Raw genomic sequence first — 21,879 nt, forward strand, 5'->3', positions numbered from 1 at the left:
ATGGTGGTACTAGTAGTCGTTATCACAGGTCTATGGTACAGTGATATACCATATATGCAGTGGTACTAGTAGTATTATTCACAGGTCTATGGCACAGTGATTTACCATATATACAGTGGTACTAGTAGTAGTTATCACAGGTCTATGGCACAGTGATATACCATATATACAGTGGTACTAGTAGTAGTTATCACAGGTCTATGGTACAGTGATATACCATATATGCAGTGGTACTAGTAGTAGTTATCACAGGTCTATGGCACAGTGATTTACCATATATACAGTGGTACTAGTAGAAGTTCAGTAGTACTAGTAGTAGTTATCACAGGTCTGTGGCACAGTGATATACCAAAAATACGGTGGTACGACAAGGGTGTGGCAAACTGTGAACCTTTTTTTTTTTTTTTTTAACCTGTGCTGTCAGCATACAACACAGAGTATTTGTATGCCATTGCATTCAGGACAGAGTTAGTCTACAAGTGGCATTCAAGTTCTCAACCTGCAATGCAACTCTTTATTAATTCTTAAATCATCAAGAACTGCTGCAATAACTCTGTCCTGTGGACGACCTGTAGAATGACAAGAGCACAGTTTTTGGTTGTGGAGAGCCATCACCAACCCCCCTCTTTGGAGAACTATTTATCATTTTCGGGTCTATAAACAACTGATCACGACTCCAAGAGGGGGAGAATCACCACGGTGAGACAAATAAACATAGAAACAAACAGCATTTACTCAAAAACATGAACATTGGATGACGTGTATTGAAAAACAGTGAATTGCGTCCAGGAAAACTGGAACTACAACTGGTCACGTGGCCTCTTCCTGTCATAATTATGGCAGCAAATGAGGATTATATTACATTACATTTAGTCATTTAGCAGACACTGTTATCCAAAGCGACTTACAAGGGAGAATAACATTCAAGCTACATTGCGACAGAGATTAGTGTAACAACAACATTAGTGTAACAATAAATACTGCAAGGTGGTGCTAAGTAATTGTAGGTTAGGACAGGAGGTACTCACTGAAGAGCTGGGTCTTCAAGTGCTTCTTAAAGACAGAGAGGGAGGTCCCTGCTCTGGTCATTTTTGGCAGCTCGTTCCACCAACGTGGAACTACAAATGAGAATAGCCTGGATTGCCGTGGCTGTATGGCCGGCAGAGCCAGGCGACGCTCATTTGACGAGCGCAGTATCCGGGGGGCAACATGTGCTCTTACAAGAGCATTTAAGTAGGCGGGAGCATTCCCAGCAATCACTCTGTAGGCCAGCATAAGAGACTTGATGCGGGCGGCTACAGGTAAACGGTGGAGCTCGATGAGCAGCGGAGTGACATGTGCCCTCTTTGGCTGGTTGAACACCAGTCGCGCCGCCGCATTCTGTATCATCTGTAGTGGCTTCACCGCACAGGCCGGCAAGCCTGTTAAGAGGGCGTTGCAGTAGTCGAGACGGGACATCACCAAGGTTTGTACCAGCAGTTGAGTGGCATATTGGGTCAGGTACGGCCTGACTTTTCGGATGTTGAGTAGTGCGAAGCGGCAGGACCGGGAGACGGCGGGAACATGGTCCGAGAATGTCAGTTGGTCATCAATAATGACACCAAGATTCCTTGCAGCCTTGGTAGGAACAAGAGATAGAGAGTCGATTTTAATATCAATGTTGTGATAAATACCTTGTTTGGCCGGGAAGACCAGCAGTTCTGTTTTCGCCAGATTTAGTTGAAGATGATAATCCTTCATCCATGTGGATATGTCAGCGAGACAATCCGAGATCCGCGTCGAGACAGTAGGGTCGTCGGGCGGGAAGGACAGATAGAGTTGAGTATCATCCGCATAGCAGTGATATGAAAAGCCATGTGAGCGGATGATCGGGCCCAGTGAGGTGGTGTATATGGCAAAGAGGAGGGGTCCTAGCACCGAGCCTTGGGGCACCCCTTTGGTGAGGTTGTGCACAGACAGCTGGCCTCGCCATGTCACACTGAACGAGCGCCCAGTGAGGTAAGATTCGAACCAGGAAAGTGCACTGCCCTTTATGCCCATACTTGAGAGTATGGACAGGAGTATGCAATGATTGACAGTGTCAAAAGCAGCTGATAAGTCTAGCAGAATGAGAACCGAGGATTTGGCAGCAGCTCTAGCAGTTTTTAAGGCCTCTGTCACAGACAACAGGGCTATTTCGGTGGAGTGACCACTTTTGAAGCCAGATTGAAGTGTATCAAGAAGGTTGTTTCTTGACAGGTACTCTGTAACCTGTCTCTCTAAGGTTTTGGAAAGGAATGGGAGGAGAGAGACTGGCCGATAGTTTTCTACTTGATTGGGATCTAGTGAGGGTTTTTTGAGCGGTGGTGTGACCTGAGCCGCTTTGAAAGCGGAAGGGAAAGTGCCGGAAGTTAGGGAAGAATTAATCATATGTTTTATTGCCGGGGTGATAGTCGGTGATATGGCTTGAAGGAGGTTAGATGGGATCGGATCTAGCGGACAGGTAGTAGGACGGCTACATGTTAGTAGTTTAGATACCTCACTTTCAGCGAGGGGGGTGAAACCAGGGAACGATGAGCCTAGGGCTGGAGAAGACAGGTTGTGAGTAAGTTGTTTAGTGAATTGGCTGCTGATGGCTGCCACTTTGTTAGTAAAAAAGGAGGCAAGGCAGTCAGCAGTGAGGTTAGTCGCTGGGGGAGGTGGTGGAGGGTAAAGCAGAGACTTGAAGGTGGCGAATAACTTACGTGTGTCTGCGCACCGTTGATCCTATCGTTGAAGAAGGCCTTCTTCGCAGCAATGATGCTGGAAGAGAAGGAGGACAGCAGTGTCTGGTAGCTTGCAAGATCCTCAGTTGTTTTGGATTTGTGCCATTTCCTCTCGGCTGCTCTGAGGTCAGTGCGCGTTGTCCGGAGGGTGTCAGTCAGCCAAGGGTGCACTGGAGGATGGAAAGGAGAGCAATGCAACCAGGAGGGTGCTGGGGTGCACTTGAAGCTGGTGTGTGTGTGTGTGTGTGTGTGTGTGTGTGTGTGTGTGTGTGTGTGTGTGTGTGTGTGTGTGTGTGTGTGTGTGTGTGTGTGTGTGTGTGTGTGTGTAAGATGTCCACTGGTGAGTGTACATGACTTATCCCCATTGGTACTGGTGTAGAAGACTGTTAATATGTTGTGGCAAGCAGCGGTAGGGGCCCTGAAGCCCTCCGCAGCCACCTGGACACCCTACGGCCGCAGGAAATCCCCGGGTACCCTACCCTGCGGCCAGAGAAGACCCCCGGGCTCTCAGAGAAGCCAGTGGGCCGTGGAGCAACCCCCACGCTCAGCCCCGAAGAGCATGACCCAGTCCTAGGGAGCATGAGGAGACCCCGCACCAAACAAACAAACAAAGCCTCATGACTATTTAGCATACTGCTGAATGGGCCAATCACGAACAGCTCAACAACACACAACTCATTTTGTTTTTTAAAATAGCTTTTATTTAACAGTAAGAATATACATGTTTTATAAGAGTGGAATTATTTTGGAGTTTATAAGTACGGAGAACACAAAAAAATTTATCAGTATTAATATTAAAATATAAAATATAAAAATATTCAGTTTCATCGTCACATAAAGTCTTGAATCCGCTGTTTGAAATGTTCCCAAAGTCCGGAGTAATATCAAATTCAGCAGCGCTGTCGTTCTCCCTGTCGCTGTCGGAGAACTATCATTACGGAAAATGAAGTCCAGTACGCGCTGCTAACACTGACTTTTATCTATCGCACTGGTCAGATTAAGGTCCGAGATATGATTGAGAGCTTCTGCCACCTGCTCCGTGTAATCCATAACAATACGGAGAAGAAAGCTTTCACGGACAAGTGAGACCAGAACACCCCCGTACTGCGCTTTAACCGTCTGTTTACGGAAGTGATGTAGGTGCGTGATGCGAAGGGTTGTTCTTCTTCGCAGTTTCACAAAAGTGGCTCCGTGTGTGTAAAAGTACTACGATTTAAAGGTTGAATTCTATCAAAACGGTTTTCACATTGTGACTTCACATCACATGGAATATGGAGGAATTTTCTTCACCTGGACTCTCGCTTTAAAGGAATCCATCGATCGTTGTTGTTCAATGCTGTTCTGCTTCTTGTAAGTTAACTGCGTTTCCCCATGTAATCCTAGGGGAATATTTAACTCCACGGTTTAACATTTTTCTACAATTTATAAATCATACTCGGTTTTGAAAATACGTTGAGAGATAAAAAAAACACAACGGAATACGAATCCGGAAAAATGTCATTTTCCTTCAAGAAAGGTTTTTTCAACTTATTTGGCTGCTCCTGGCTATTTAGAAATGTGCGAGATGGCGGCTTTTGCTGTGGTGGGTCACATATACAGTGGTGCTAGTAGTAGTTCAGCAGTACAAGTAGTAGGTAACACAGGTCTATGGCACAGTGATATACCATATAGACAGTCGTACTCCTTATACCATATATACGGTGGTACTTGTAGCAGTTATCACAGTAGTACTAGTAGAAGTTCAGTAGTACTACTAGTAGTTATCACAGGACTATGATACAGTGATATTCCATATATACAGTGGTACTAGTGGTAGTTTTCACAGGCCTGTGGCACAATATAGCAAATCGCGCATAAACAGTTTGTGTTTTAGAGTTAAGGTTAGTAGTGCCATGAAGGAATACTTCACCAACGGAGCCAAATGTTGAAAAATTACATAAAAAAAAAAAAATCCCTAATTTGTTCCTGTTGTTTTTGATGATATATGGTGGTGAAATGTAATGACATATATGCGAGAAAATAAGTTAACAATCGTCACTTTAACATAAACTATTGGAGTTAGAGGTTGCTCAGCCACTTAACTAGCGTAAAGTGACAATGCACATGTTCAGTACACACACTGACAGTAATCACGTCAACATCACTTCTTGTCTGATGTGACCTCCTGCCTGTCTGTCTGCCTGTCTCCCTCTTCAGGAAGAAGAGAAGCCGACTGGACCTTCTCCTGATTACCACACCCCCCCAAAGGTACACACACACACACACAAACACACACACACACAAGTAGTAATGAACACACTGTAACACAGACACCCACACACACACACTGAGACACTTAGGGTTAGAACCCTAACCCTAATCACACACACACACACACACACACACACACACACACACACACACATCAGACGCCACTTTCCCACATGGAATCCATAACATTGCTAATAGAAACAATCTGGCAACGACAGTAGGTAGTCATTGGCCTCCTTCCATCCCTCTCCATCCCTAACTCCAGAAGACACATCAAGTGTCATGAGTGGCATTTTTTAAGAAACATAGAGGCCTGTCTCCGTAGAGACTGGAGTGTTTCAGTTTCTAGTCTTTGCAGTCGAGCTCCACGGTTTGGATCAGACTTTTTTGTTTTCCCGCAAAACAAATTACTTTGGAGATATTTGTACAAACAAAATTTTTGTAAAAACCCACTATTTGTGCTTGCCGGTATTCAGATTCGGCTCTATCCTTACTTTACATGCTTGTCTCAGCAATGGTATTGCATCCATTCACACACACTTCCAGTCACAGCTGTGCCGGCCTTTTCCTATAAATGAGACTAGGTTGAGTGGGGAGATTTACGGAAAAACTTTTACGTAACATTGACACAGGCTCCTTTTACCACAGGACGCCAATACGGAACATTGCTAGTAGATTTATGTGTTTCATACACTCATTTCAGATTTTGTGTGTGTGTGTGTGTGTGTGTGTGTGTGTGTGTGTGTGTGTGTGTGTGTGTGTGTGTGTGTGTGTGTGTGTGTGTGTGTGTGTGTGTGTGTGTGTGTGTGTGTGTGTGTGTGTGTGTGTGTGTGAATCTGAATACCGGCAAAGCACAAATAGTGGGTTTTTACAAATATTTAGTTTGTACAAATATCTCCAAAGTAATTTGTTTTTCGGGAAGAACAAAAAAGTCTGGTTCAAACCGTGGAGCTTGACTGCAAAGACTAAAAACTAAAACACTCCAGTATCTACGGAGACAGGCCTCTATGTTTCTTAAAAAATGCCACTCATAACACTTGATGTGTCTTCTGGAGTTAGGGATTGAAGGAGGCCAATGACTACCTACTGTTGTTGCCAGATTTTTTCTATTAGCAATGTTATGGATTCCATGTGGGAAAGTGGCGTCTGATGTGTGTGTGTGTGTGTGTGTGTGTGTGTGTGTGTGTGTGTGTGTGTGTGTGTGTGTGTGTGTGTGTGTGTGTGTGTGTGTGTGTGTGTGTGTGTGTGTGTTATCCTTGTTCCTTGCAGCATCTTGTATCTGCTTGGATTTAGAATCAAGATTAGGCTTTAAATCCCAGGTCGCTCCCGTGGTCCATGTCTGCTCTGATTAGTTTCAGCCTCTCATGGAAGTCTGATCCATAAATTACATGTAAATGTGTGTATGTGTGCAGCCCCAGTGCCACCAGCTGAGTGTCAGGTCCTTCTCCAGTCCGTCCCAGTGCTCGCACTGCTCCTCTCTGATGGTGGGACTGCTGCGCCAGGGCTACGCCTGCCAAGGTACCAGTACTAAAACTGCACAGTACTACTACTACTGTATAGTACTACTACTGCACTGGTATAATACTACTGTGGAATAATAATACTGCAGAATAACACTACTGCAGAATAAGAATACTGGAGAATTATAATACAGTATAATAATAACAATAAAACTTGAATTCTTTATTCATTATTGATTTATTCTTTATTATTCTTCTTTATTGATCCCCAGGAGGAAATTGCAGTCGCTCAGCAGCTCACATCAACACAATAGCTAGTCATAATAAAAAACAATAAGTATTACAATTAAAATGTGAAAAAGAAAGTAGCAACATAGGGCGAAAAGTGAAATATACTATAAAAACTCACAGTTAACTGTACACAATAAAAATATAATGATAATGAAATAAAATAAAAATTCACCTTCTGATGGTTGTACGAATGTTTTTTTTCAAGGAGGAATTATACTGTCTGATACGGCATCAGAAAGACCTCCTATAGCTCCTTGGAGCAGTGTGGTTAAGCCTGTTGATGAAAGAGCTTCTCTGCGCTGCCACAGTGTCATTTAGGGGGTGGGAGGGATGGAGTGCCCTCGAGGGGGTGGGCGGGATTGTCCACGATGGCAAATAGTTTGGCCCTGATCCTACTACTGGCCGCCTCCTCGACAAAGTCGAGAGAGACACCAAGGACTGAAGCAACTTTCTTCACAAGCTGCTTCAGTTTCTCTGCATCACCAGCCTTGATGCTGCTGCTCCAGCACACTGACTGCTCTCTACTCTGCATACTCCAAAAGAAAGTAGACCACTTGTACTTAAAATCCTGCACCAGCGCCACATCCTCTCTCTGGATAGAAACAGGAGGCAGGGGGACCTAGTCCTCCTAAAGTCCACCACCATCTCCTTTGTCTTGCTGATGTTGAGCAGCAAGTGGTTCCACCAGTCCACTGTCCTCCTGTTCCTTTCCCCCACTGATACATCCCACAATAGCAGAGTCATCAGAAAACCTCTGCAAGTGACACATATCCGTGTTGTGTCTGAAGTCTGAGGTGTAGAACGTGAAGAGAAACAAATCCGCAACCATCCCCTTGGGGGCGCCAATGCTGCTCACTACACAGTCCTACAGGCACCCTTGCAGCCGCACAAACTGCAACCTGTTGGTCAGATAATCTGTGATCCAGGAAACAATGGGGTGGTCATCTGTATCTTCAGCAGCTTATCCACAAGTAGTAGAGGCTGTGTGGTGTTAAAGGCACTTGAGAAATCAAAAACATGACCCTCACAGTGCTGCCTGCCAGCCTCATCTAGATGGGAGAGGGCTCTGTCGATCAGGTAGATGATGCCTCTCCATGTTCTTCCAATAGATGTCCTTGCTCTGCCGTAGCTTCTCCTTCAGCTCCTTCAGCACCTGCTTCAGTTCGTCCTTGTCATCAGACCTGAAGGCCCTCTTCTTGTTGTTGAGAAGGGCCTTTAGGTCATTAGTTATCCAAGGCTTGTTGTTGGGAAAACGTTGTACCCTTTTTGTGGGTACAGTGTTCTCCACACAACAGTTTATGTAGTCTGTTAAACAATGTGTCAGACCCACAATGTCCTCCCCATGTGACTCATAGAGAACCTTCCAGTCCGTTCTCTCATAACAGTCCTGCAGAGCCTCATTGACATGTCACGCAGCTTCCTGTGACCAACCAGGACTGTGAGGTCACGGGAAGCTGTACCAGGGGCTCATACATGAGGTGAACCAGGTTGTGGTCAGATCTGCCCGGGGGGGGGGGGTGCTGTGGAGGTGGAAGTGTCCTTCACATTCAAATAAAATATCCAGTTGGCACAAACTCTGAGAACATAGGCAGAATTTTGGACAGTGTAAAGATATTAAAATCCCCTGAATAATATGGCCAACTGTTCAATGTCCGGTCTACTGTCGGTGAAAAGTCCAGGATTACACCATCTCCTCTCTTCTTGCTGCATTGTTGGTAATCCCTGTCCGCCCGCATCATCTGGAAGCCCTCGATGGTGGTGTAGAGAATAATGTCCTGCAGACACATCTCCCTAAAGCACGCTGTATTCTGGGTATTCCCCCCCGACTCCACGTCCATGCCGTAATCTCCTATATCTTACGCGCAAACGATAATGGAAGGGAGATCTGGAAAGGAGAAAATCTCCTTTTCTTTGTCGTTCGCTTCACCCCCAGTCTGCGCTCACGTGGCTGGGTTAGGGTTACGACGGACAGCGCCAGCTTGTAGAGTACAATCAGCTGCTCCCTGGTGTAGGCTATGGAGGAGCCGCCGGAAATCAAAATAATCTTACAAACATGAGCAGGAAAATTATACAAATGTGCTGAGAAAGTTCATACAGATCATTATAAAAACCAAAACACCGAAGGCAACAATAAATAACTAAGAAACAAGAAAAAGTACAGAGCCGTTGAGACAGGCAGCCGGAGGTGGAAAAAATAATTATGGAATAATTGAAACTGTAGAATTACACTATAGAATATTAATTATAATAATCAAATAATACTGTACAATAATGGTACAGAATAAATTAATACTACATATTATAGAATAACATTTATAAAAATACTAAATAATACTATAGTATAATTAGAATAATAACAATATTTAAAACTATTAAACCTCTGATAAACACACTGTACCTCTCTCTCCCTCCTGCAGTGTGCTCGTTCATCTGTCATGTGACCTGCAGAGACCACACCCCCTTGGTGTGTCCCCTCCCCCCGGACCAGAAGAGACCTCTGGGCGTCGACGTCCAGCGGGGCATTGGTACCGCCTACAAGGGCTACATCAGGGTGAGCGTCACCTTCATCACAACTGTCATCACCTTCATCACTACCTTCATCAGTACTCAAGATGGCGCCGTGCTCGTGGCAGGCTGTTGCAGCAGCTCTCCTGTACTTTACGGTTTTGTTGTTCTTTTGAAGCCAATTTAGTTTTACAGTGATTTTTCTATATGTTCTGGCCAGGAGTTGGCTGAGAAGCGTTTTTGTCGTTTACTTGCCGTGGGAACACTTTTTATTCCTACTTGTGATGCCACTGGTATTGTTTATATGCGGGATCGGCTGATTGCGCTACACAAGCCGGTGGTGCCCCATGTAGAGAGGCTGGATATCCCGAGGGAGCTACGGAGGAGAAGTAGTGGATGCAGAGCAGAGTTAAGCGGCGGGAAAAGAAAGTTGTATACAAGCTGTATATTCCTACAATCCTTATGGGTAATGTGACATCTATAATGAACTAAATGGACGAGCCAATGCTGCTGACAAGGAATCAAGGGAGTATCAGAAATGTAGTATTATGTGCCATGCTTTTGAATTAACAGATGGTCTAATCCAAAACACATCACTGTACAATTCTGTAATGGTAACCCGTGGGCCACATCAGAGGCGACACATCACTGTCGCAAAAGTGTCACGTCATTTTGTTGATTCCTCAGTTCACACCAGATCCGTCTTCGACACGCTACCGAAAGCAGCACCCTCCTGACGTTCTACTGAAATGACAAATTGTGGAATGTATCAATCTTTAAGTGAAAGCAAATCATTGCTTTTGTTTTCAACCCTTTGCTTTTCATTTAATTTGCATTTGGAGTCTGTTTGTTTATAAAGGTATTTGAATTAGCTCTTGAGATAAGCGTTTATTGTTTATATTTCACATTTGCCCACAGACCCAGGTCTAGTGGAGTGTTGTTCGCTCCACCATAGCAGGTGGAGCATGTTGGGGCAGGAACGTGGCGGGCAAGTTCGCAGCCGCCCACCACATCCCCACCCACATAGCTCGCACCCCACCCATCCTGCAAACCCTCGGCCTATTGTGTGGTGTATGACTGAGTATGACTTTCGACACCGGGAGAGATAGGCGAAGCGCAACCAGATCAACACAGGGGCGCAGCAGGCCAGCGACTAGCCACAGGTGCAGACTGGCCCGCTATGCGCCTCCGCCATGCCGGGCAGCTCCGCGCCCTCATCAGGCCCCTTGTCAGCCTCGGCTGTCGCACATGCGGACACAACAGAGGACCCCCCCCCCTCCGGGACGCAGAAGGACACAAAAATGCCAGCGGCACGCCGACCTGCCGACCACGGTGCCAAGACTTGAACCCGCAACCAGCACCCATATCGACAACCAGGCCTCAAACCAACACACGGACGCCAGCTGCAGGCACACCCCCAGAGACCAGCCAGCTCAACACAGGGATAAGAGCAGGTGCCACCGCCTGGGCCCCCTAACACTCCCGTGTGACCCTGGGACCCCCCATGACTTCCCAAGATCACTCATATATTGTTATATAGTGTCGAACAACAGGGCTTGTGATTATTTTTGTTTTCTGAATGGTCAAAACTTGGATCAAGTACTGTGATAAAGTCCCCTCCCAGTATAATAATTGAGTCAGAGAATTCTAAGAGTTTTGAAAATATATTGTGAAAGAAATTTGGGTCGTCCTGATTGGGGCCATAAATATTAGCTATGGTTAATTTGATGGTTCCTGAAATGCTGTTAATCATTATGTAGCACCGTTCTGTGTTTGATATTGTGGTTTTATTCAGATATGGGATACTTTTATTGATCAATACATAAACACCTCTTTTTTTTGAGTTTTATGATACAGAAAACATCTGATTAACCTGTTTAGCTTTGAGTTTGAGGTGCTCGGATGCAGTGAGGTGAGTTGCAGTAGACAGAAGCTGGGGTTCATCCTGATGAGGTGACTAAGGATTTTGCTACGTTCAGCTGGTGAGCCCAAATCTCTTACATTCCAACTAACAAACTTAATGGGTGTCATTGAGGTTAGTTTGGGGGTGAAGGATGTGGATTTGTCATTTTCCCATGCAGCAACACAGTGCATCCAAGGCAATAGCTTTACTCCCGTGCCTGTGTTTTCCCATAGATAACTGAGTTTTTCTCCTTTACATTCATTTTTACTGTCCTAGTATTGCAGGAAGTTTGTAGGGATACATATTATCTACACAAACAAATGACAAATAGACAAACATAACAGAACACTGCAGAGTCAGACATACATATAGGGAGGGACTGGATAAAGGGTGAGTGACATGAAGAAGTAGGGAGGGAGGCATTAGGAAGATTAGATAATGAAAGAGTGAGCAATATTTACAATCCTGACATAGATGGGGTGCTAATTTCTACATCTTGCATATGATAATTATCAGACTCATAAGGGTTCGGTGGAGGAGTTCCGGAATTACAGACCGTATAGTTTATCAAAGACAAGCAATACCCTCTAACCCTTTGGCTGGTTCTCCGTCGGATGTGGTACAGCACCTTCCGTCGGTCGTTGATCTCCCGGGGGAATTGATCGTTCATACCCAGCGTGGTTCCTTTCAGCTCCCGTCCTTTGCTTTTAACCAGCTCCTTGTACTTGAAGTGTTCAAACTTAGGAATGATGGAGTGGGGACGATTCCCCATGCGGTGTACGAGTCGGTGAACCTGGTGTAAGGTGATCTGCTTCATGTTGTTCGTGGGAAATTTCAGGGTGGTGTGGAAATAGTCTTTCACTATGTTTTCTGGGACTCTGTGTTGTTCTCTGGGATCCCGGAAAAAATGAGGTTGTCTCGCATACTACTGGATTGGATATCCAGAGTCTCTTCCATTATTATATTATTATTGTTTACATTCTCCATCTCCGTTGTGAGACGCTTCACGTAGGTTTTTAGATCCGCATGGACTTTTTGCATCTCGCCGATTGTGCGGTGCAGGAAATATATATATATATATATATATATATATATATATATATATATATAAATAAATATATAAATTTTGCATTTTGCTTTATTTGTCTGAGTTGGAGTAAATTGTCTGGTTAAGTTTGTGTAGTTGGGCGCCGCCATGTTGGATCTGTGCTCACTTCCCTCATCTTGCGAGATTACAGTATGCTTCCTGTGATACAGTATCACTGCTGACGTGTCCCTTCTGGTGTGGCCCAGGGGTATCCGTTAGCCTGCGGTCGTACTATTTCCCTCGCAAGTTTTCACATGCCATTGTTTTGGTCGTGTACGTCCCACTGACTGTTGACGCAAGATCTGACTGCTGACGCAAGATCTGCCTGTGACGTCATTCTTTCCATTACAGCAAGGATCCAAACAGACAACCATAGCCTTTTTATCATGATATCTGGTGACTTTAATCATGCCTGTCTCTCATCCACACTACCCACCTTCAAACAGTTAAATATAACACCATGGACAATAACATTTTGGACTTTATGTCAATATACAGCTTGACACCTCTCTGTCAAGCTTGTTGACCCAGAAAAAGGAGGAGGTTGAATGACCTGGAAAGGGAGGTTGATGTTCGTCCCCTGCCATGACGTAACAGCATTTGGACTAGTGATGATAAAGGGATGTCTCAGAACAAGAGAAAGGTGAAAGACAAAGTTTGCCTCTGGGGCTTGCGCCGAGAACACCGCAAGAACCCAGATCACCGCGTAAATTTCTTCTTGTTCTGAAGAGTCATTTTGGCCAAAAATGTCCACTTCTTTTTAAGTGTACCTCCACCTTTCTGAAGAACAAAAAGAGGACCTTAAGTGTTATTCAGAGTAAACAAGGACGCTTACAGGAGGGAAATAGAGAACGAGCTCTAACGGAACAATTTGAAAGGTGTTTGTCTGTAAGGTGTCTGTGGGTAGTGACTTAACCAGGGCCAATGATTTGTTGTGATCTTGTTTTTCACACTCTTTCATCTACTGTCACCATCACCCCCTACTGTATCACCTCAGCACCCTGCTGTGACTCTACCATCCCCCCATCACTCTCCCCCTGCTCTCTCCACCCCCAGACCCCCTTCCTCCTTTCCCCTTGTCTCTCAACCCCAAACCCTGGCCCCCCTCCTCTTGCCTTCCGTCCCCCTGGCCCCTCAACCCCCACTCTCACTCCAAAGACACCTTCTCTGGCCATCACCTCCGACCAGATAAAGAGGCAGCTGAGGCGGCTTCATGCAGGCAAGGCAGCAGTTTTTCAGAAAAACATTCTGAAAAATTGTGAGTCAGATCCAAACCGTAGAGCTCGACTGCAAAAACGAGAAACTGAAACACTTCAGTCTCCATGGAGACAGGCCTTTATGTGTCTTAAAAAAATACCATGTGGATCATGTCTTTTGATATCTACAATGCATTCAACACCATTCAGCCCCTACTCCTAGGAGACAGGCTAGGAATAATGCAGATAAGGGCTCTCCTGGTTACTATCTGACTGGCAGACCACAGTAGATGAGGCCACAGTACTCCGTGTCACATCAGGTGGTCAGTAATATGGGGGCCTAGTGGACTCATGGCTCCTGTTCACCCTCCATACATCTGACATACAACTCAAAGTCATGCCACCTACATAAGTTCTAGGATGACTCTGCTATTGTTGGATTTGTTAGGGGAGGGGGGGGGCAGAGGTGGAATACAGAGGACTGGTTGGTGACTTTGTTGAGTGGTGCAACCAGAAGCATCTGCAACTTGACGTTGGAAAAACCAGGGAGACGGAAGTGGACTTCAAGAAGACTAAAACCCCAGGCACCCCGTTTTCATCCAGGTGACCTGGTGCAGTCCCACAAGTACCTGGAAGAGTACCTGGAAGTGTACCTGAGCAGCAAGCTGGGCTGGAGTGAGAACACAGAGGCTGTATACATGAAGGGTCAGAGTTGATTATATTTCCTGAGTAGGCTCAGGTCCTTCAGTGTGTGCAGGACTGTGCTAAACATGTTCTACCAGGCTGTGGTAGAGAGGTCCCTCTTCTCTGTGGTGGCAGCAGCGTCACAGATGCCAACAGGATAGACAAACTGCTGAGGAAGGCAGGGTCTGTCCTGGGGACCAACCTGGACCCAGAGGAAGTGGTGGCGGAGAGGCTTGCCATCATGGACAATGCCTCTGATCCGCTCTGGCCAGGCAGAGGAGTACGTTCAGCAAATGACGCGTCCTGCCTGGGTGCTCCACGGAGCAAAGTCCCAAGCCCTTCAGACTACCCTAGCCCCTCTGTGTGTATACATATGGGAATGTAATGTGTGTTCTACTGAACCCTGTTGCCGTGTGGAACTCTCTCGCAGACAGCCATCTGGGGACCTATGCTTAGACAGCCCCTCAGGACATCCAGAGGATTCCCTGTAATATATAAATTAAATCATCGTACTGGTGAAACTAAAAATGAATAGCCCTCTGTGGCAGTTTTGCCACCCAAGGGGGTTTTCAGGGATCTACGGCACAGAGAAACAGAAGCCGTGGTCGTAGACACTGTTTATTGTAGAGAGTGGGCTAGTTGGAATAAGTCCAAGAGCAGATAGAACATGTCATGACAGGGCTCCTCTCCTGAATGTATAGATATTACTTACCTGTCCTGGGACTCCCCTCCCCTTCTGCCAACAGTAGAGGGAATGTTTTAACTTTTACAAAACAAAACACTAACCCTAACTGATTTGCCATCTTCATTACAACCTTTATCACTTTCATTACTACCTTCATCATCATCACTACCTTCATTACCATCTCCACGATCTTTCTCTCTCTCTCTATCTCACGTCATAACTACCTTAATCACTACTTTCATCATCATCATTTCCTTCATCTTTTCTGATGGTCATCTATTGATGTTTCCACTTCCTGGTCCACCGGGACATCTGACCTGCTGTGTGTAATGTGTGTACTTCCTGTGTACTCTAGGTCCCCAAGCCGTCGGGGGTCAGGAAGGGCTGGCAGAAGGTCTTTGCCGTAGTGTCCGACCTCAGGCTGTTCCTGTACGAGCTGCCAGAGGGGAAGTCCACCCAGCCTGGGGTGGGGGCTAGTCTGGTGCTAGACCTTAGGTACCTGTCTATCTGCCTGAGCCCTGTCTAGCTGTACATAATACACATACTGTATGTCAATAACAAGGCCATTTTAATTTTTTTAATTTTGCAGGTAGAAAACTGACAGTGATGTCAAAAAAGGGACTGGTCCTCCCACAGCGCAGTAGCAGGGATTTAATTTTTTAACACAAAAATCTTTTTTTTACAAAATAAACTTCCATCCCACTCAGCAGTGACAGGAGGTCGTTATGTTCATGTTTTTCGTTTCATATAAGTAGGAAACTGGGAAATAAATTTAAATCCAGAATAAAAACACCGAGCGTCTCTCACTGCAGCACAGATCTCTCCTGTCTCCCCCACGTGAGGTCACATTCAAGTTCACGGGTGATGTCAGATTTTTAGGTGGGCGTAGCTTATGGCATTACTTAAAAGAGTCCAGCTGTAATTCCAAGTAAAACAAAAATAATAACAATTCTTTAATACATTTACTACATAATTTCTCTGCCCATCAATTCACTGGGTATGACAAACAGCTCAGTGATTAATGTGTGTTGCTCTGTGTTCAGGGACGAGGAGTTCTCAGTCAGTTCAGTTTTGGCCTCTGATGTGATCCACGCTGCCAGGAAGGACGTCCCCTGCATATTCAGGGTAACACTACTACACTACTACTGCACTACTAGCATAACTAGTACTTCTTCACAGTAGCAGTACTAGTAGTACTTCAGGTAGAATTAGTACTGATTATTACTGAGTAGTAATAATCAATACTGAGTATTATTAGTAGCCCATTGTCAGTAAGTAGTGAGTACACATGCTCGTAATAGTATGTGTATATATGTATATGTATAATGTGTTCCAGGTGAGCTGGTCGCGCTCCTCGCTGTTGCTCCTGGCAGAGAGCGAGGCAGAGCGCAGGAAGTGGGTTGGGGTCCTAGATGGTCTGCAGAGCATTCTGGACCAGAACCGGATCCAGAGCCGGCCAGTGCTGGTCCTGCAGGAAGCCTACGACTCTGCACTTCCTGTCATCAAGAGCACGTTGTCCGCTGCCATACTGGGTCAGTTAAGTATTCTTTATATACTTGTCTATATATATATAGTTGTTGCAGGACTCTGGAATCCTGCGTTCTGATTGTTCAGTAGACCAAAAGGAGTTATTTCTGAATATGACACTGTCTATTAATAATGACCGTTGCCACAGCCGCCACTTTTCCTTGTTTCACATCCCTCTATCACTATCCGCTAGAAACTAATGCTAACACAAGCTCCTTCAGGGAGACAGACCTGGTCCCTGAGGGTTATTTACAGATAATGAGCATCTGGATGGATGTTATCTGTTACTAGTTTTGAATTATTATTAATGATTATTAAAATATATACACTACTTATGTCTCTCTCTCCCTCCAGATCGGGAGCGCATCGCTCTCGGAACAGAAGAAGGGCTGTTTGTGGTGGAGATCACCAGAGACGGTGAGACCATGTGTCCGTTTATCTGTTGTATTGTAGTGCCAGCACTGAAGGTGATGCTGTGTCTTAGGAGTATTTGTACCACTACTGTGTTCTCTGTGCAGTGATTGTCCGGGCTGCAGACTGTAAGAAGGTCTATCAGATCGAGCTGGTTGCTAAGGAGAAGATGGTTGCCGTGCTGTGTGGTAGAAATCGTCATGTCCACCTCTACCCCTGGGGGGCGCTGGAGGGTGCCGACGCAGCCTTCGACATCAAGCTAGCGGACACCAAGGGCTGCCAGGCGCTGTGCACAGGAAGTCCCAAAAGTGGGGGCCACGCCTGGCTGCTGGCTGCTGTCAAGCGGCAGGTGAGGTCACTTGCTGTTTCCTGTACAGTGGAAACCAGGAGCATTACCCGGTCCTAACAGCAGAGTGTGCTCCGCAGGTCCTCTACTATGAGATCAGCAGGAGCAAGCCCCCGCACCACAGGAAGCTGTGGGAGGTCCAGGCCCCGGGCGTGGTCCAGTGGCTGGGCCTGGTGCGGGAGCGGCTCTGCGTGGGCTTCCCCTCCGGCTTTGCCCTCCTCGCCCACCAGGGGGAGTCGTCCCCCGTCAGTCTGGTCAGCCCCTCAGACCCCTCACTGGCCTTCCTGGCCCAGCAGCCACTGGACGCCCTGCACGCCATGGAGGTGGGCCCTGCCGAGCTGCTGCTCTGCTTTAGCCAGCTGGGCGTCTACGTCGATCCCCAGGGCCGGCGCTCCAGGACCCAGGAGCTGATGTGGCCCGCCACACCCCTGGCCTGCAGTATGTATTACTGTAGTATTACCGTATTATTACGATAGTCACTACCATGTAGCAGGCGTCCATCCAGTCTTGGGTATGAGTGGTCTCATGGGCGTCACTATGGAAACTTGATATGGTGGTCACCTCATGGAAGCAGGAGACCAAGGGCCAATCCCAATTCCCCCCCTTGGCCCTACCCCTAGTTTTGGAGTGCCCTCGACTGGGTAGTGGTCCTTCAGAACGGAGCCCCAATTGGTAGGGGTTGAAATCTTTACCTAGGAAATGGAACATCACTTTTTACATCATCAGTACGCACCGATGGCAAAAAAGTCCCTCACCAGTAACGAGGCCCTAGGTGTTCCATTCCGGACAGAGGTTTCCATGATGCCGGCGTCAGGTGTGGTGTTACCAGTTGCGCTGGCTGTAATCATCGTATTCCATTTTTTTTGCTGCTGGATTCTTTTTCAAGCTTCATACACATGGAAATAACATGTACTGTCACTCACAAATCATCATTTACACAAAGTTCTATTGACATCATGAATACCTTTTTTTTTTCTGAAAGGCATCTTATAAAAATCAAATGACACATTCCTTTGTATCTACATCTAAACTAAGATATTCCAAAGGATTTAAAACAATTTGCATCATTAAGCCATGTTCCCTTTACATTGCCTCAGTTCGCAAAGCATTCTGGGAATTCTCTTCTACTACTCCATTTGGAGTCTGCACCTGAAAACGCTCCATTTAGAGCGCTAGATAACCACTACCCCTCCATCCCCAAAAGAAACGGGACACCCTACCCTAGGGGTGCCCACTCTTTTTCGGCTTGCGAGCTACTTTTATAATGACCAGGTCAAAATGATCAACCTTCATTAAAAAATGCTAAATATATTTATTTATATGTATATACTGAGTATACTTCATATATACAATATATGTTGGTGTACCTTGCATCCCTGCATGAACCCTTACAGCACAATAGCATTAAATACATTTATGGTCACTACCTTACTCTGATATTACATTTCACTGCATATATGTATGGAAGTACGTATATGTATGTGACAAATAAAAAAAAAAAAATCTTGAATCTTGATGACTTGCACTGAATGGAGCTGGCCAGGGTTGCATAGTCCGGACAGTACCTACTGGTAACCAGCCTCAAGCAGGCTTCCAAATGATCATCCGTCATGGTGGAACGCTTTTTCGACTCAATAATGTTCATGTGGGAAAAGGCTGACTCACATAAATAAGTAGAGCCGAATAATGCAGTCAAGGAGGCAGCACATTTCCTCATGTTTGGGTAATTTTCCTCTGTGAGTAAGTTCCAAAACGGTCCGTGAGCCCTGGACTTGAGCTCAATGTCAGCCTGTAGTGTCAGCATCTCATCCTCCACTGCAGACGAGTTCAGGTGAAACAGTGTTGCAATTTTTGATGCGAGTGAATCAACCTCAATATCTTCCCTAAATGGGAAGCACATAAATGTAGCGATTGGCTTGAGTAAAGCACCTTGAAACCGTTTGTCAATGTCTGACAGACAGTTTTCAATCTGCTCTGTGTAGTGCGCACTGTCGGGGCTCTCCTCGCACCCCTCCCCTCCCTGCCTTGCCTTGGGTCTCCAGCTTTGATGCAAGGTTTTGAAAGTTCCCCAAATCATGGCACTGCAGCTTTGAGGACAGAAGTTGCACTACTGAACTGATCATGTTGACCACGGTTTTGTCTTTTCCTTGCAGATTTTTTATTTTATTTATAATTTTTTTTTTTTTTGAATGGCGTGCGATCTACCCACACTACCTTCGCGATATACCGGTCGATCACGATCAACGTATTGGGCACCCCTGTCCTACCCTATGCGGGAGTGAGCAAAACGGAGGGGTAGGGCCAAGTGGGAGAATTGGGATTGGGCCTAAATTCTCGAGAACATCTGAGATGAGATTTCAGCCTTTCTGCCCCTTTGCTCTCCCTCGCCCCCCCCCTCTGCAGTTTTGTACCAAGTCTCTTGTAGAATGAGGGTTTCTGCTCTTGATGTCAAACGCAACCGACCTCACCACTTACTTATTATGCCTCCTTCTCCCCTCTTTGTTTCTCTCTTTCTCTGCCTTTCTTTCTTCTTTCTCTGTCTCACTCTCCAGGCTCCAACTCCTCCCACCTCACTGTATACAGTGAATATGGAGTCGATGTCTTTGATGTTCACTCTGCAGAATGGGTCCAGACCATCTCCATCAGGAAGGTGAGTAGATTCACGCTGCTAGCTCCCTGCTAGCTCTGTTAGCTCCGGGTGATGGTGATGGGGTTATGCCATCGACACACTACACGACTGTGATGGGGAATTTTGCCGTCTTGTGGTTTGTACACTATATGACCGATCAGTGACAGCGGATTGGTGACAGTCACACATTACAAGACCAGGAGGAATGCCAGACGAGTCCGTCGGATCTCCAAACTACGTTTTGTCACAAACCCATGCGAGAAGTGACACTGGAAATGACCATGCGCAGGACAGGATTATTTATTTTTTATGAGAGTCCTGATCACTGTAAAAAAACAACAAATAAAGACTAAATTTAAATAAGAAATATATAAAAAACCTAGAGAAGAAAAATAAAATAGGTATGTTGTGTGTTTTCTGCTGCTGCTCCGTGCACTCCCATCTCGATTCCTGTCCCGTCTACGTCAGCATGCAGTGGGATGTCGTTGTGAGCAGTTCACACCACAGGCTCGTTGCTCACGCGAGCATGCTATGATTTCCCTCCAATCTGGGGCTTTGCCTGGCCATCTCCCAAAACCTGTCGGCGAGTGGAAAATCAGGGAAGAATCACGTTGTCTGAACTCAGCATTAGGGTCAGGTTTCGGACTCTGCTTCCTGGACCTCTTAGCCACTGATCCATCATGGCCGATGGAGAACCACAACAACAATGGAAACGCATGACGAGCTCCAGGAAAGAAAGGAACAGAACGAGGGCCATCCGTGTCCTGCTGCTAAAGTCCAGTTTCTGGAGCTCCAGATGGAGGACATTGGGGTGAGATTCCAAAGGAACTTGAGACGCTGGAACTTCTTGTCTGATGAAACATGGCCGACTCCCTTGGAGCCAGATCAAACCATTCAACTGGACGAGTTGGAGGAACACTACTTCTGCTCTCCTGGTCCATCTGCCCATTCTGTGGACCAACTGGCAGGTCCATCCTTCTGCAGACCCCCTCCTCCATGGGTGGGAATATGTGGAACTCTTCTGTCCCCCCAGACTCTCACCAAGCTCCGGGAACTGGACTGGCAGGACCTTGGTGGTGAGTGTGGGCAGCCATACCTCAACTCCCATCAAACCCATCAAAAGTGCACATAAAGATTGAGAAGGAGTTTGTTGTACATTCACTCCATGTTTTACATGGAGTACATTGTGTGTATTCATGTGTATTAAACTGCATCATTGCACATTCTACTCGTACATCAGTGCACTGTTGACTATTTTTCCCCTAACAAGTACAGTTTAACTCTTATCAAGTGTTGTTGGACCGCTGCGCCGGGATCCACTTGTGCCATGACAGCATTTTTCCACTTCTGATCTGGTGTTGCTAGATCAAATTTGCAAGGCTGCGCTAATTGATTGAATTGATCCGGTCCAACAGAACAAGGTTTGACAATTTTTTGAGACTCGCTTCATGACAAGTCAATCGGTAACATGTTGTTCAGTTCATTCTGTCTCTATGATATATAGTGGTGGGTTAAAATACTGCAGGAAATAACCTTGGACCTCCCATGTCATGTTTTATTTTAATATTCAATTGTAAATATAAGATGTTTATTTGTTGCTCTCATGGTATCATATTTATATAATTATTATTTTATTAAGTATAGGAGTAAATCACAGTTTAATTCATATTAAAAGTATATTTACAGATTATTTACAGTAAAAGTATTTACACTATGAGTGAATTAGAGGCTGAGGGTAGAGGGATGGGGGGATGGTAGCTCAAGCGGTAGAGCTGGTGGTCTAGAGGTTGCTGGTTCGATCCATTACATTACATTACATTTAGTCATTTAGCAGACGCTTTTATCCAAAGCGACTTACAATTGTTCAAACGCTGACGGATGCAGCCATCAGGAGCAATTAGGGGTTAAGTGTCTTGCTCAAGGACACTACAGCATGCTAGCAGGAGGAGCCTGGGCTCGAACCAGCAACCTTTGGATCACTAGACCACCAGCTCTACCGCCTGAGCTTGAGCAAGACACTTAACCCCTAATTGCTCCTGATGGCTGCGTCCGTCGGTGTTTGAACAATTGTAAGTCGCTTTGGATAAAAGCGTCTGCTAAATGAAATGTAATGTAATAATGAGTAAAGTGAAATTCTCCACGTGTGATCCCGTGCCCACAG

At 45.7% G+C, this 21,879-nt stretch overlaps 1 protein-coding gene across 4 annotated transcripts in view; it reads left to right on the plus strand.

The window, feature by feature from the left end:
• Positions 1–21,879, plus strand: part of cdc42bpb (CDC42 binding protein kinase beta (DMPK-like)) — a 75,801-nt gene that overhangs the window by 43,092 nt on the left and 10,830 nt on the right. For all 4 annotated transcript variants that reach the window (XM_080024297.1, XM_080024299.1, XM_080024298.1 and 1 more), the window contains 10 exons: positions 4,941–4,991; positions 6,407–6,512; positions 9,163–9,296; positions 15,161–15,300; positions 15,849–15,930; positions 16,142–16,337; positions 16,687–16,749; positions 16,851–17,092; positions 17,170–17,527; positions 19,642–19,739. In XM_080024297.1, the coding sequence (XP_079880423.1) occupies positions 4,941–4,991; positions 6,407–6,512; positions 9,163–9,296; positions 15,161–15,300; positions 15,849–15,930; positions 16,142–16,337; positions 16,687–16,749; positions 16,851–17,092; positions 17,170–17,527; positions 19,642–19,739 (1,470 nt within the window). The remainder of the gene's footprint in view (positions 1–4,940; positions 4,992–6,406; positions 6,513–9,162; positions 9,297–15,160; positions 15,301–15,848; positions 15,931–16,141; positions 16,338–16,686; positions 16,750–16,850; positions 17,093–17,169; positions 17,528–19,641; positions 19,740–21,879) is intronic.

Source organism: Zeus faber (genome assembly GCF_960531495.2).
Source record: "Zeus faber genome assembly, chromosome: 2".
In the NCBI taxonomy this organism is placed as follows: domain Eukaryota; kingdom Metazoa; phylum Chordata; class Actinopteri; order Zeiformes; family Zeidae; genus Zeus; species Zeus faber.